Source organism: Saccopteryx bilineata, chromosome 2, assembly GCF_036850765.1.
Source record: "Saccopteryx bilineata isolate mSacBil1 chromosome 2, mSacBil1_pri_phased_curated, whole genome shotgun sequence".
Taxonomy (NCBI): Eukaryota; Metazoa; Chordata; class Mammalia; order Chiroptera; family Emballonuridae; genus Saccopteryx; species Saccopteryx bilineata.
The window spans coordinates 377,914,247-377,926,911 of record NC_089491.1 but is presented as its reverse complement, the minus strand read 5'-3'; the positions used below and the strand labels follow the sequence as shown (position 1 = coordinate 377,926,911).

Genomic DNA, 12,665 nt, shown 5'->3' with positions numbered 1-12,665 from the left:
TTGCTGAAAAGGTGTATCTTGATCTTGAAGACCTTTATATAGTTTTTACTTTTTATCTTGTTTACTTTATTAAGTTAGAGAAATGAAAACACTTAATAAATCTTTTTTGTGACTCTCCTCACTATCCCTCACCGTAGTACATTTAAACATGTATTCCGGGGTTTGGTTGGTGCTAAGTGAACGCCCTTTACATTCCTCAAGAACACTGCTTTGTTAGCCCTGGCTGGCTAGCTCAGTGGTAGATCATGGGCCCGACCTGTGGAAGTCCCGGGTTCGATTCCTGATCAGGGCACACAGGAGAAGTGCCCATCTGCTGCTCCACCCTTCCCCATCTCCTTCCTCTCTATCTCTCTTTGCCCCTGGTGAGCGTGCCGGGTAGATCCCCGTCGGGCGCATGCGGGAGTCTGCCTGACTGCCTCCCTGCTTCTCACTTCGGAAAAATACAAAAAAAACACTGCTTTGTTCTTAAGTATGGAACCTAATAGTCATGATGACCTAGTAAGAAGCGAAAATTAAAACCTGGCCCCACACAGTGGTTTATAGGAGCTGTCTGCCCTTTTCTCACACAGTATCTCAGTCTCCTTGTTCCCTGAAGTGACAGTAATGTTAAGAGATCTTTATTTACAGTGAAATACCAGCTTGTTCTCTTAAGTATCCTAGAGTCTGATGGTTACCTAGAACTTTCTAGTATTGTTTTGCTTCAACCAGAAGCATTTTATTTCTATACACTTTATGCCTGGTATTCCAGACTATTAATGATTCATAGTGGTGTTGCATGTGTTTCCTATAGGTCAGCGGTTTTCAATCGTTTTCACCTCAGGGCACACACAGACTAGACTAATTATTGAAATTCTGCGGCACACTGAAAAATATATTTTTTGCTGATCTGACAAAAAATAGTTATAATTTTGATTCATTTACACTGGGTATTATTGTGTTGGCTGTTGTCATTTTTATTTGACATTCTAAGGAAAAAGAGGTCAGTGCCCCTAAGTAGTAAGGTGTAGCATGTTTTAAATTTTTTTGCAGCACACCGGTTGAAAATCGCTGCAATAGATACTTGTATGAGACATCTCAAGCTGGGTTATAAAGGAAAAGGGGGAATGATACTGACAGTTTAGAGGTTGTATAAATTCTCCCAGAGGGAAATATTTAATATTAGAGCAAATTAAACTTGGAAAAATATGAAATCTCAATAATTTGTGTTCATTAAAGTTCCAAATACATTCTCTAAGGTACAGAATCATTGTTATCCTTCTGCAGATCTATAACAATTAATATGTATTTTTTCTTGCTTTTATTGTAATTTTAAATTAGTTTGTATTTTCTGGTAAACACCTATTAGTGACCCTTATGTAGTGGCTGCTTTTGGTAATCCATATTTTTTTTAAAAAAATTAACTTGAAGGTTCTTTTTATAGGGATAATACAGACTTGATAAAAGCAGTCAATTCTTTGATATTAGTGGAACTTTCCATCTCTTCTTGTCTTACTTTTTGACATTGTTTTCATACTCCCAACGTGTCTCTCAAAGATGCATCTCGGAAAGTAGAACACACAGATATTTGTTGGAACCTGGACTCCATGGAAGTATAGCATTTGTTTGGATTCTGGCCTTGTGCCGTGAATCCAAACACCCCCTTGTCATCTGCCAGTAGGCAGGTGTGGCCTTCTGCCAGCCCCTATAAATAAAGATTATTTCTCTTTATCCTGCTCAGTGTGTTTCCTGTAACAAATCATTCAAGAAACTCTGGTCTCTTCATGAACATATCAAGATTGTCCATGGATATGCAGAAAAGAAATTTTCCTGTGAAATTTGTGAGAAGAAATTCTATACCATGGCTCATGTGCGGAAACACATGGTTGGTAAGTTCTGTCTGCTTCTTTTCTCTCACACCTATAATTTTCCCTTGTTCTTTGGTGTGTTTTATGCCCAGGATTGGGCAGGATATGAGGGACTACCTTGCTTTAGTCACTTTTGACTTGTTGAAACCAAATGCAACATGTCTCAGGAAGCACCGCCAAACTGACTGGGAGTTTCCACACCTAGCTTTCTTTTCAGCTTTGTTGTTTCTTTTCCTTTTCGGGACATTGCTGTTAAAGCCTCACAAATTAGTGTAGAAAATCAAGATGGCACAATAACCTTGCAAGTAGGACACCTGTCTTTTTCAGTTTGAGCTTTTGGGTGAACTGAGTGTAAGTGCATTCTGTCTTGCAGCACACACGAAAGACATGCCTTTTACATGTGAAACCTGTGGGAAATCATTTAAACGCAGTATGTCACTCAAGGTGCACTCCTTGCAACATTCAGGAGAGAAGCCCTTCAGGTGTGAGGTAAGGAGTGCCCCCAGTAGGCCCAGGCCGGCGGCTGGCGCTTGTCCACATGGAGCAGAGTGAGAGAGGCTGTGCTGCAGTGCAAGGCCCTGGGCGGGTTTGCACCGAGCCCCCAGCCGCGTGCTGGGAGCAGGAGCAGCGCGAGCTCCCTCCCTGCTAGGGAGACAAGTGTCCCCATTAACACATTCATTTCTTGGGTTAAGTTAAATTTGGGAATAACATGGGTGTTTTTTCTTTTAATAATTCAGTGATCCTACTATGAGAAATTTCCCTTTTATTAATAACCCAGCTACAGAATTACGGCAGAGCCAGAGTTGATAGAAGCGGGTTCTGTTTTGGGTATGAAAAGGAAACCGGTCTTGCCGCCTCTGTCGGGTGGGCTCAGGGGCAGCTCTGACGCTTGGCATTCAGAGGGCTCCATGTGTCCAATGCAGAACTGCGACGAAAGGTTCCAGTACAAGTACCAGCTGCGCTCGCACATGAGCATCCACATCGGGCACAAGCAGTTCATGTGCCAGTGGTGCGGCAAGGACTTCAACATGAAGCAGTACTTCGACGAGCACATGAAAACACACACTGGTAAGAGCTCCTCGGAAAGTAGTGTCCCGGGTACTGGTGCATGGCCACCTGTGAGGCTTTTTCTTTCCGAGTCCAAACCACCAATTTGCATTCTAAGTGGAAGTTTCACTTTAAACAAACCTGATACATAAAAATATAGTATATAATACTGAGCAGTTAGGCTCTATAACTATTTTTAAAAGGATTATTTGTTAGTGCCTTGTAACTGGAGGTTTATTCAAGAGGATGAATTCTTCACTTGGGGCACAGGGTCTGCTGAAATGGTGCGAAACCTATTTTCGGTGTATTTTTTCTCAGGAAAGGGTTCTGGACTTTTAAAAACTGGAGGACACTGACTACTTTAAGTAGAATACCCTCTTAGTACTCTTAGAAGTTTAATTGGATTTGGTTTACCAAAGTTCACTGCTTTTCAGGAACACGTCCACCCAATGAGGTTAAAAACTACTTTAACCATATTGTGTTTCTAAGGTTACATGCTCTGTAGCTCCATGGGTTTGAATCTCATAGCATTTTGACTATCTAGCTTCCAGGGAACTGACTAAAATAACAGCTCCCCTTTATCTCAGTCTTAACTTGATATTGTGGGATTAGCGTCTTTGCACAAATTGAACAGTATGAAATATTTTCCAGGTTTCTAAATAAAATCTAATCATAAGATTCTAGGTTCTGTTAGTCTACAGCAGCGATTTTTACCCGGTATGCCATGTGTATATTTTTATAACTTGTTACTTAGTAGACTATAGATAATTTTAAGCGACCATAGATTTTTTTTAAACAAGGTTTTTATTCTTTTTTTTTCTTTCAGAGAGAGGGATAGACAGGGACAGACAGGAACGGAGAGATGAGAAGCATCAATCATCAGTTTTTCGTTGCACATTGCGACACCTTAGTTGTTCATTGATTGCTTTCTCATATGTGCCTTGACCGCGGGCCTTCAGCAGACCAAGTAACCCCTTGCTCAAGCCACCAACCTTGGGTCCAAGCTGGTGAGCTTTTGCTCAAACCAGATGAGCTCATGCTCAAGCTGGTGACCTCGGGGTCTCGAATCTGGGTCCTCAGCATCCCAGTCCGACGCTCTATCCACTGCGCCACCGCCTGGTCAGATGTGATCATAGATTTTTGTTAATTACATTTCTATATTTTTATATTATTGTTTTTAATTTACTTCCATCAGGTGGTTATATCATAATCAGTTGATTTAACCAATTGATTTTAATATAGAATTTGAAAATTTTTTTTAAATTTTATTTTATTTATTCATTTTTAGAGAGGACAGAGAGAGAGAGAGAGAGAGAGAGAGAGGAGAGAGAGACAGAGAGAGAGAGAGAGAGAGAGAAGGGAGGAGGAGCTGGAAGCATCCACTCCCATATGTGCCTTGACCAGGCAAGCCCGGGGTTTTGAACCGGCAACCTCAGCATTTCCAGGTCGACGCTTTATCCACTGCGCCACCACAGGTCAGGCCTAGAATTTGAAAATTTTAAGGTGATTGGAGGAAATGGATTGGAAAGGACAGCAGGCTGGGCTCGGGACGTACCCAGAAAGAGGGATATGAATCACAGCCAAGAGCCTCGCTGTGGCAGTGATGGAACAATGAGAAGCTGAAAGATAAGAGAAATATGACAGTCAGAAAATAGTACTGGTGGTTACAGAGAAAACAGCCCTCCTGACTGTCCAGTCCGTCACTCAGGGAAGTGAGGAGATGGCAGGAGGGCACCAGAGCCGCCCTTAGAGGCGGGGAGATAGAATAAGGACTCCATGTGGGTTAGGAGGTGTTCGCTCCTAGTGAGTGTACCAGGGTCCCGAGGTGGAGGCAGCATAAGAAAAGAGCGTTCCTTGGTGAGTGCTGGGATGCACAGAGCAGTGAGGTGGGCAGGGCTGCTGTTATGACTCGAGCTAGAACGCAGGTGTTTTTGCAGGGGAACGGGTGGGGCCTATGTGAGATCAGGGGCCCCCTTCTCTCTTTTTAAAACATTTTTATTGATTGATTTGAGAGAGAGAAACATCGATTTGTTGTTCCACTTATTTATGCATTCATTGGTTGAGTCTTGTATGTGCCCTGACTAGGCGTCAAACCTGCATATTGGCATATTAAGACAATGCTTTCTCTAATCACTATCCGGCCAGGCCTCAAATGCAGAGGTTTTTTTGTTTTACTTTGTTTTGTTTTGTTTTTCAGAGACAGAGAGAGAGTCAGAGAGAGGGACAGATAGGGACAGACAGACAGGAACGGAGAGAGATGAGAAGCATCAACCATCAGTGTTTCCTTGCGACACCTTAGTTGTTCATTGATTGCTTTCTCATATGTGCCTTGACCAGGGGGCTACAGCAGACTGAGTGACCCCTTGGTCGAGCCAGCGACCTTGGGTCCAAGCTGGTGAGCTTTGCTCAAACCAGATAAGCCCACACTCAAGCTGGTGACCTTGGGGTCTTGAACCTGGGTCCTCTGCATCCCAGTCTGATGCTCTATCCACTGCGCCATCCCCTGATCAGGCCGAATGCAGAGTTTTAAATCTTGGCTGTTCACTAGCTATAGAATCTTGGGCAGGTTTTGTCATGGCCTTATCAGTAAAATAGGGATGATAACAAACCTTGCTCATAGGGTCTGTCGGTCTATCGGTGTGTCACTGAGGATCACCAGGTCTTCTGAAGGCACATATGAGAAAGCAATCAATGAACAACTAAGATGTCGCAGTGTGCGACAAAAAACTAATGATTGATGTTTCTTATCTCTCCTTTCCTGTTTGTCCCTGTCTAACCCTCTCTCTGAAAAAAATGAGACCAGAGCACACAGTAGGCTCCGTATACAATAGCATCTATATAAAATGGAGTAAAGCCACCAAGTGGGAAGAAAGGGAGCAATACTGGAGTGACAGCAGACTGTAGCAGGAGTTACTGTAAGGATACAAGCTATATACACTGAGCTTGGGTGAAGGAATTGGTAATACAAGCGTGTGGTCACGGAAGCCCGGGTCCACAGGCACTCCGCCCCTCACCTCGGCATCCCACGTGAAGTGATTGATGGACCCTATACTGTCATCTTGCGTCCCCCCAGAGCCTGCGGAGAGAAGCAGGCAGACGCAGCACAGAACTAAGCAGAAAGTCCAAAGGAAGTTAGGAAGCTTCAACATCAAGTTCTTAGAACCCAAACCCAATTTCTCCTTAAATGCTCTTAGAACTTTGGGATTTCGTTTCCTTTTTGACGCACCGGCCCAGTGGTTCTCGACCAGAAGCTATAGCCCATGCCCCCTCAACTCTCCTTGTATCCATGGACATTGGAAATGGTATGGGGACATTTCTGATTGTCAGAATCTCTTGGGGGCAGTAGTAGGCTGGCAGCAGGAATGCTGAGTGCTCTCTGCTGTGCAGGACAGTCCCACATACTGACGATTGTCAGCGGGAGTGCCCGTAGCCCTCCATTGAGAAACACTCTGCCGTGTGACATCTACGCTGTAGGCTGCCAGGCCAGTGTTTTCCAAGTCTAGTACCAAAGAGGAAGCCCATGCTGAGGATTAGGCACAAGTGGACACCGAGACGTATTTGCTCCACAGGACAGATTCTTTTTTTTAAGATTTCATTTTTTATTGATTTGAAAGAGAGAGAAGGGGAGGGGACAAGGAGAAGTGGGAAGCATCAACTCATAGTTGCTTGTCGTATCTGCCTTGACTGGCCAAGCCCAGGGTTTCAAACTGGCGGCACTGCACCACCACGAGTCAGCACCACGGGACATTTCCAGCACAGTCTTACTTTTGGTTGGAGTGTCAGACGCTGCTTACAGAGTAACTTGTCCAAATTTAGAGGCGGAGATTCATCAGCAGTGTTAGCCCCCTTGAGCACAGGAACGCAATGTGAGCAGTTTTTCCTGTGGGATGTGAAGGGCCCCCCCTGTTTTTGTTTCTAACCAAGCCCGGATGACAGGTTGTGTGTAAGTTTGACTCGTACCTGCTCATATTTGTCAAGTCCCAACTTTGGAAGACTCGTTTTTGACAATGAAAACATAATATGGCGCAGGAGAGGAATAGTACTCTCCTTTTTAAATCTGCGGAATCACATAAGCACATCTTTTCCACCTCGTAGTTCATCATTTTTGTGTGTCTGTGTCCCTCTCAGGAGAGAAACCCTTTATCTGTGAAATCTGTGGCAAGAGCTTCACCAGCCGCCCCAACATGAAGAGGCACCGCAGAACTCACACAGGCGAGAAGCCCTACCCGTGCGACGTGTGTGGCCAGCGGTTCCGCTTCTCCAACATGCTCAAGGCGCACAAGGAGAAGTGCTTCCGGGTGACCAGCCCCGTGAACGTGCTGCCTGCTGTCCAGATCCCGCTCACCACCTCCCCCGCCGCCCCAGTCCCGTCTGTGGTGAACACGCCCACAGCCCCAGCCCCTCCAATCAACATGAGTCCTGTGAGCACGCTGCCCCCTCGGCCCGTGCCCCACCCCTTCTCGCACCTCCACATCCACCCGCACCCGCACCATCCGCACCACCTGCCCATCCCTCCAGTCCCGCACCTCCCCCCACCTCCAGCTCTCTTTAAGAGCGAGCCTTTAAATCACAGAGGCCAGGGCGAGGACAACTTTCTGCGGCACCTGGCGGAGAAGAACAGTTCGGCACAGCATCACTAACATCCGTCCCCTTAAGTGCGTTCTCCTCGAGTTCTGTGCCCACGTGTGATCCGCAGAGGGAGTCGCTGCGCGTTTCTGTGGCAGGCAGACTCTCCTCAGCCTCCACCTAGAGCCTCGTCGTTGTCGTCGTTGTCGTCGTTGTCTGGGTGAGTCCACACATCCAAACACGAACAAGATGACCTTGAGCTCACGGAGGGAACTGTCACCTAAACCAGGGGAACCACCAAACCAGAGCCCAATTCGCTTGCATTTTCTGGGGACTTTTATAAATTTCAAATACTCAGACTTGTGGAATTTTATAATTTCATATCGGCTGATGAGGTATGCTTGCTTTTATATCCTGGACTTCTCCTCAAAGAGGGGATAGGCCTGGTGTCCTTTGTACTAATCGGGAAGGCTGTGAGATTAACCCAGAGCATTAATTGTATCACTGTGTATCGTAATGAATTCTTTTCAGCTTTTGGTGCTGGCTGCAGAGTTGAGCTGGCTGTGTTTCACAGTATACCAAGCATTATAGAAAAAATGGAAATTTTCTTCTTTGTGTAGCTCTCCTAACACACTCTTTATTTTACTACAGAAATTATTTTAGAGTTTTTGTATAGACTTCTTTAGTAATCTGTTTCTAAAATGAAATGTATTTCAATAAGCGGTGTAATTTTTTCAGTGTAGCTGGACCTATGTTGTATAATAGAAAAAATTTTTTATAATCATCAAAATGTGATTCTTAAAGATGCATATAACTTCTATAGTTTAAAGTTATTCTTACATCCGTACAACTCAAAGGTGCTTCAGAAACTAGCTGTATCTGAGAAGGTCTCCAGACCAAGTTCCTACAACAACGAGGTTTTGCTTTCAGAACTTGGCGTTAGTCCTGGGTAGTTTTTTAATCTCTGCTTAACACTCAAGTGTCTGTTGGGCTCACTGACACGCTCTTGTCCTCCATGTTTTGTTTGGTTCAGTTAGCACATTAAATGGATGGTTGCAGAGTGTTGGGCCTTTTCCAGGGAAGTCACCTGAAGCGTGCATGTTTTGAAAATCTGAGGAGAGCTGTTCATTGTCCGGAGGAGGAAGTCGTGGAGATTGGCTCATCCCAGTTGCATCGGCTTCTCACTTCCCGAGGAACTGTGCTCCCATCAACCTTGGTGGGATGGCAAGCTGAAGTCTCAGAATACACTTCCCGTTTTGAGATTGCTTTATTTTTCTAGAATCGTCATGAAAAGATGAAACAGTATACTAAAATCACAAGCATGACGTGGCTGCTAGTGGCTGAGAAATTTGGATGAGAACACAGATTGCTTGCGTTTTACAATGTCCGTGATATCACTGGATGGTCCACAACTGTGAGCTTATTCCAGCGCAGTTTAAACTGCAATGAGGGAAAGAAAACTGCGTTTTGTTGCCCTGTCCTCTGCAAATAATTATGTCCTAGCAGTGTTCGTAGGTGGTAGGGAGAGCGGCGGCTCTAATACCGTTAGGCGGTCTACCTTTCTAATTTTGGAAAACTTCGAAAGAGCACAATCAGGAGCTTATTATAGGAAAGGCTGGACAGAAGGGCTAACATAAATGTATCTAACTGATCAATTTTATCCTGATTCAATGTAGTTAAAATTTTTTTATTTTTCCATCTCTGAGAACTGAGTTCCAAAGTTCGGTTTGCTTCCTTTCTCTCCCTCCCTTGATTTTTTTAATCTCAAAATTTCTTCATTTTCTTTCCTCAGGCTCATAGATCATTGCCTGAATCAGAACCCTGGCTTTTATTTATTTTTGTGTTTAATATTAAATATGCAGACATACTTTAAGCACCTTTCTGGCTGATTAGCTCTGTGGTAGAAAAAATAAAACTTTTTCCATTGAGGTTAAATCACTGTTTTTAAAAGATTGCAATCTCTATTAGTTTTTTGGTTTAATATGTCCCTTTTCCCTCTGATTTTCACCTTTGTCTTCTGTTATAGATCTAGAAAAATTTTGGAATGAGGCAGAAAAGTATATCAAAACTCACTTTTTTTCCTGGTTTTGCATATAAGTTTGAAAGAGTGGTATTTTAAACATTTTTATACATTCTTGGGACACCCAGGTACCCAAACCAATAAGGAAAGTTAATTTCCTGTTTATGAGTGTTCTATCTTCAGTGACTGCCTCCTGTTGCCCCCACACTCTTCCTTTGAATTTCATGACAAGTTTGTGGGTCTATACACCTTTATGTAAACATACCATTATCTCATAGCCAAACCTATAATACTAAAATTATTTCTTAAAGATGTAAATTGCAGACCAGTTAATTGGCTATCCCTCATTTTGTTGTAAGTGAATTTCTGGTATAGGGCAACAATTCTGAATTCTTGACTTGAGACCACTGAAGCAATGATTTTATGAGGTGTACTACAATTATAAACTGGAACATCCAGGTAGTCATCTTTAATTTTTTTTATTCAAGTGAATATAGCCATAAGGAAAGTATCTTCTACATAGGAAAACCAGTATTAAGCAAGTCATCACCACCACCCTTAACAGAAGCAAAAAAAATAGGGGGGTTTAGAAAAATCAGAATTGTCACACGATACAGTTCTCAGTAAAGTATATTGTGGAACAATCTGGAAAATTCCATCTTTTTTCCTATATAAGTATGCCTTTCCTGATTTGTGGTCTTCAGGAAAATTGCCCAGAACGTAATGACTCCTCGTCAGTGTCATATTACATGTGAATAATGAAATGCATTAAGAATATTCACAACTTGAATGCTTCTGAATATAAGAACTGCAGGATTAAGCCTTAAACGCACGTCAGGCTTAACATGCTCGAGACTCAGACTCGGGGCTGAACATGTGATTGAGACTCGTTTCTAAGATGAGAGCTGGCACTGCATGGTGTGTGCTCTCCCAGGTAACGGCGCCCCGTGACGCCTTTCAGAATTCTTCCTATTTGCTGTCTGTTTGTGAAAAAATAACTATGGAGGAGTTGGAGTTCTCAGCCATTGTCTGTACTTAAGTCATTTTAAGACGACAGTGGCCCCATCACAGCATTATACAGATATCAAATTGAGTCTGTTTCTCAACACTTAATTTTACTGTCTTCAGAGGCTTGTCTCATTGCTAGGGTTAAGACTTACTTGAGGAAAATTCACAAGGACTTTCTTGAGTTGATTCTGGTCATTTTTTCCCCATTTTTCTATTTTTTTTCTCATAGATTATTCAAATATAAACTCTTTCTCAGCCTTAATGAAAGGCTGCTTGCTGCTTTCTCAAATTAAATCAGGTGAGCTCATACCGAGTTAGATTTTTAAAATTTGAATGAGGAATATAAGATGATCAGTTTAATGGTACGTGGCTTCATTTCCACGTATATTTGTGATCTGATTCTTATTTTTAGCAAGCAGGGAGGTTGCCACATAAAACTTTACAGGAGTTTAAAGAAACCTTTGCAAATCAGTTGCGTATGCTTTTCCAGTCTACCATTTACATTGACTTTCATTACATTAATGACCGAGCACAGGCATCGCCATAGCTGTACCATCTTTTTAAAAACTACTTTTATTGGAGCCCCCTTTCCACTGTGGTCGGATGCTCCCTGTAACTTGATTGTCCCTCACATTCTAAGTGAAGGCAAACTACTCTCAAGAGATGCTTGCGAACTTTAAATTTTCTACTTCTTGAAAAATTTTCAGTTTCTATGTTTGTTGAGTGGATATGTATGTTTAATTTTTATTTCACTAGAAGTTTTAAATTTCAAGAAAAAGATCAAGCAGAAATAGAAATCCATTGCAGATGTATATATATTCACCCCACCTAGCAGATTTCAGTTGTGAAACACAGATGGTGATGGGTTTTATTGTAAGGAAAAAAAGAAAGAAAACTAAAGTTAGAAAACCCTTCTGTTTGAGCTAGTGTATAGAAGCGGCAGCTTTTATTACATTGCTGATCTACATGATGAACATTTCAGTGCTGTTTAGACTGTATGGGAAGTGTTTTATGGAAAAGGGGTTAGGTTCCATTTAAGAATTTGACCAGTTATGTATATTTGCAAAAATAAACTCACTTGAAACTCTTCAGACTGTAAAATGGAGCAAGTAAATATTGGGTTTTCATTTTCCTTTGCCTGAACCATGATAAGAAATTTCCCAAAAGGTCATTTCTTTTCAGGAGTGAGAGGTCATTAGCCATTATAATGAGATAGTGGCGTTATTATGCAATAACAACACCCTTGTGAACCTGCTTCTGTCATCTGTAGCATTTATTATAGGTAACAATGACCTTCCCACCCTGAACACTACCTCGTTAAAGCAAACCAGAGATCCTCTCTACACTTTCTATGGAAGCCATAAAAGTCGCCATCAGTATATCCACTTTCATAGTTCCATACTTTTATACTCTCTAGACTTTTTATAGACTTTATGATCAGGTCTTTTTGTCTTAGACTCAGAGGATAGGTTTTGCAAGATTCAAAAGAAAACCAAACCCCTTGGTTGTCCCAACTTTGAAGCTTGAGGTTCAGTAAATTTGAATAAAGAACCAGATAATGTACCATTTTTCAAATTCTTCATTTAAGTCCAAACTGTTTTTGCAGAGTTGCCTGTTCAGAAAGTGAATTTCTCTTCCTTCCTAAGTGGAAGCAAAAATATATTCTTGTAAGAAACCACTTATAAAGTGGATTTCTACCTTGTTCCGCCGTGTATTACTCGGTAATACATGTCTTGTCACAATGTTCCTGGAGTTTTTATTTCCACACAACAGATACATGAACATACACCTCTCTCCCACCCTCAACTAGCTCACTGCAGCTTCTGTTCCTGAGTGCCTTCGAAAAGCCAGCGTCCTGGAACATTCTTTTCCTGGTTTAAATCCTACCTCTGATTATTTCATTCTCCACGAGTATTGGAATCGCCCTATTCCGATGGCTGTGGCTCTACAAAACAGCTGAAACCTTGGACCAGAGTTTCAAACGTGCTTTGGTTTTATTCCCCCGTCATGTGTAGGTGGCATTTTTAGCTTTTATTTCTATCTTATTTCTTCACATGTTTCATCTCTATTGATAAAATACTTTATCCTTACCTTGCTCTTCATTTGCTCTTCTTTCACCGGAAGCCAGATGTTCTTCTCAAACGAAAAAGGCTGTTGAGTATCTCTCTGGAACACCTTCT

The 12,665-nt window shown here is 42.3% G+C and overlaps 1 protein-coding gene across 2 annotated transcripts in view; it reads left to right on the top strand.

Moving 5' to 3' along the window:
* Nucleotides 1-12,130, top strand: part of ZNF652 (zinc finger protein 652) — a 58,597-nt gene extending 46,467 nt beyond the window's left edge. For both annotated transcript variants that reach the window (XM_066263889.1, XM_066263891.1), the window contains exons 3-6: nucleotides 1,718-1,865; nucleotides 2,218-2,333; nucleotides 2,768-2,912; nucleotides 7,020-12,130. In XM_066263889.1, the coding sequence (XP_066119986.1) occupies nucleotides 1,718-1,865; nucleotides 2,218-2,333; nucleotides 2,768-2,912; nucleotides 7,020-7,531 (921 nt within the window). In that variant the 3' untranslated portion in view covers nucleotides 7,532-12,130. The remainder of the gene's footprint in view (nucleotides 1-1,717; nucleotides 1,866-2,217; nucleotides 2,334-2,767; nucleotides 2,913-7,019) is intronic.
* The last annotated feature ends 535 nt before the right edge of the window (nucleotides 12,131-12,665 follow it).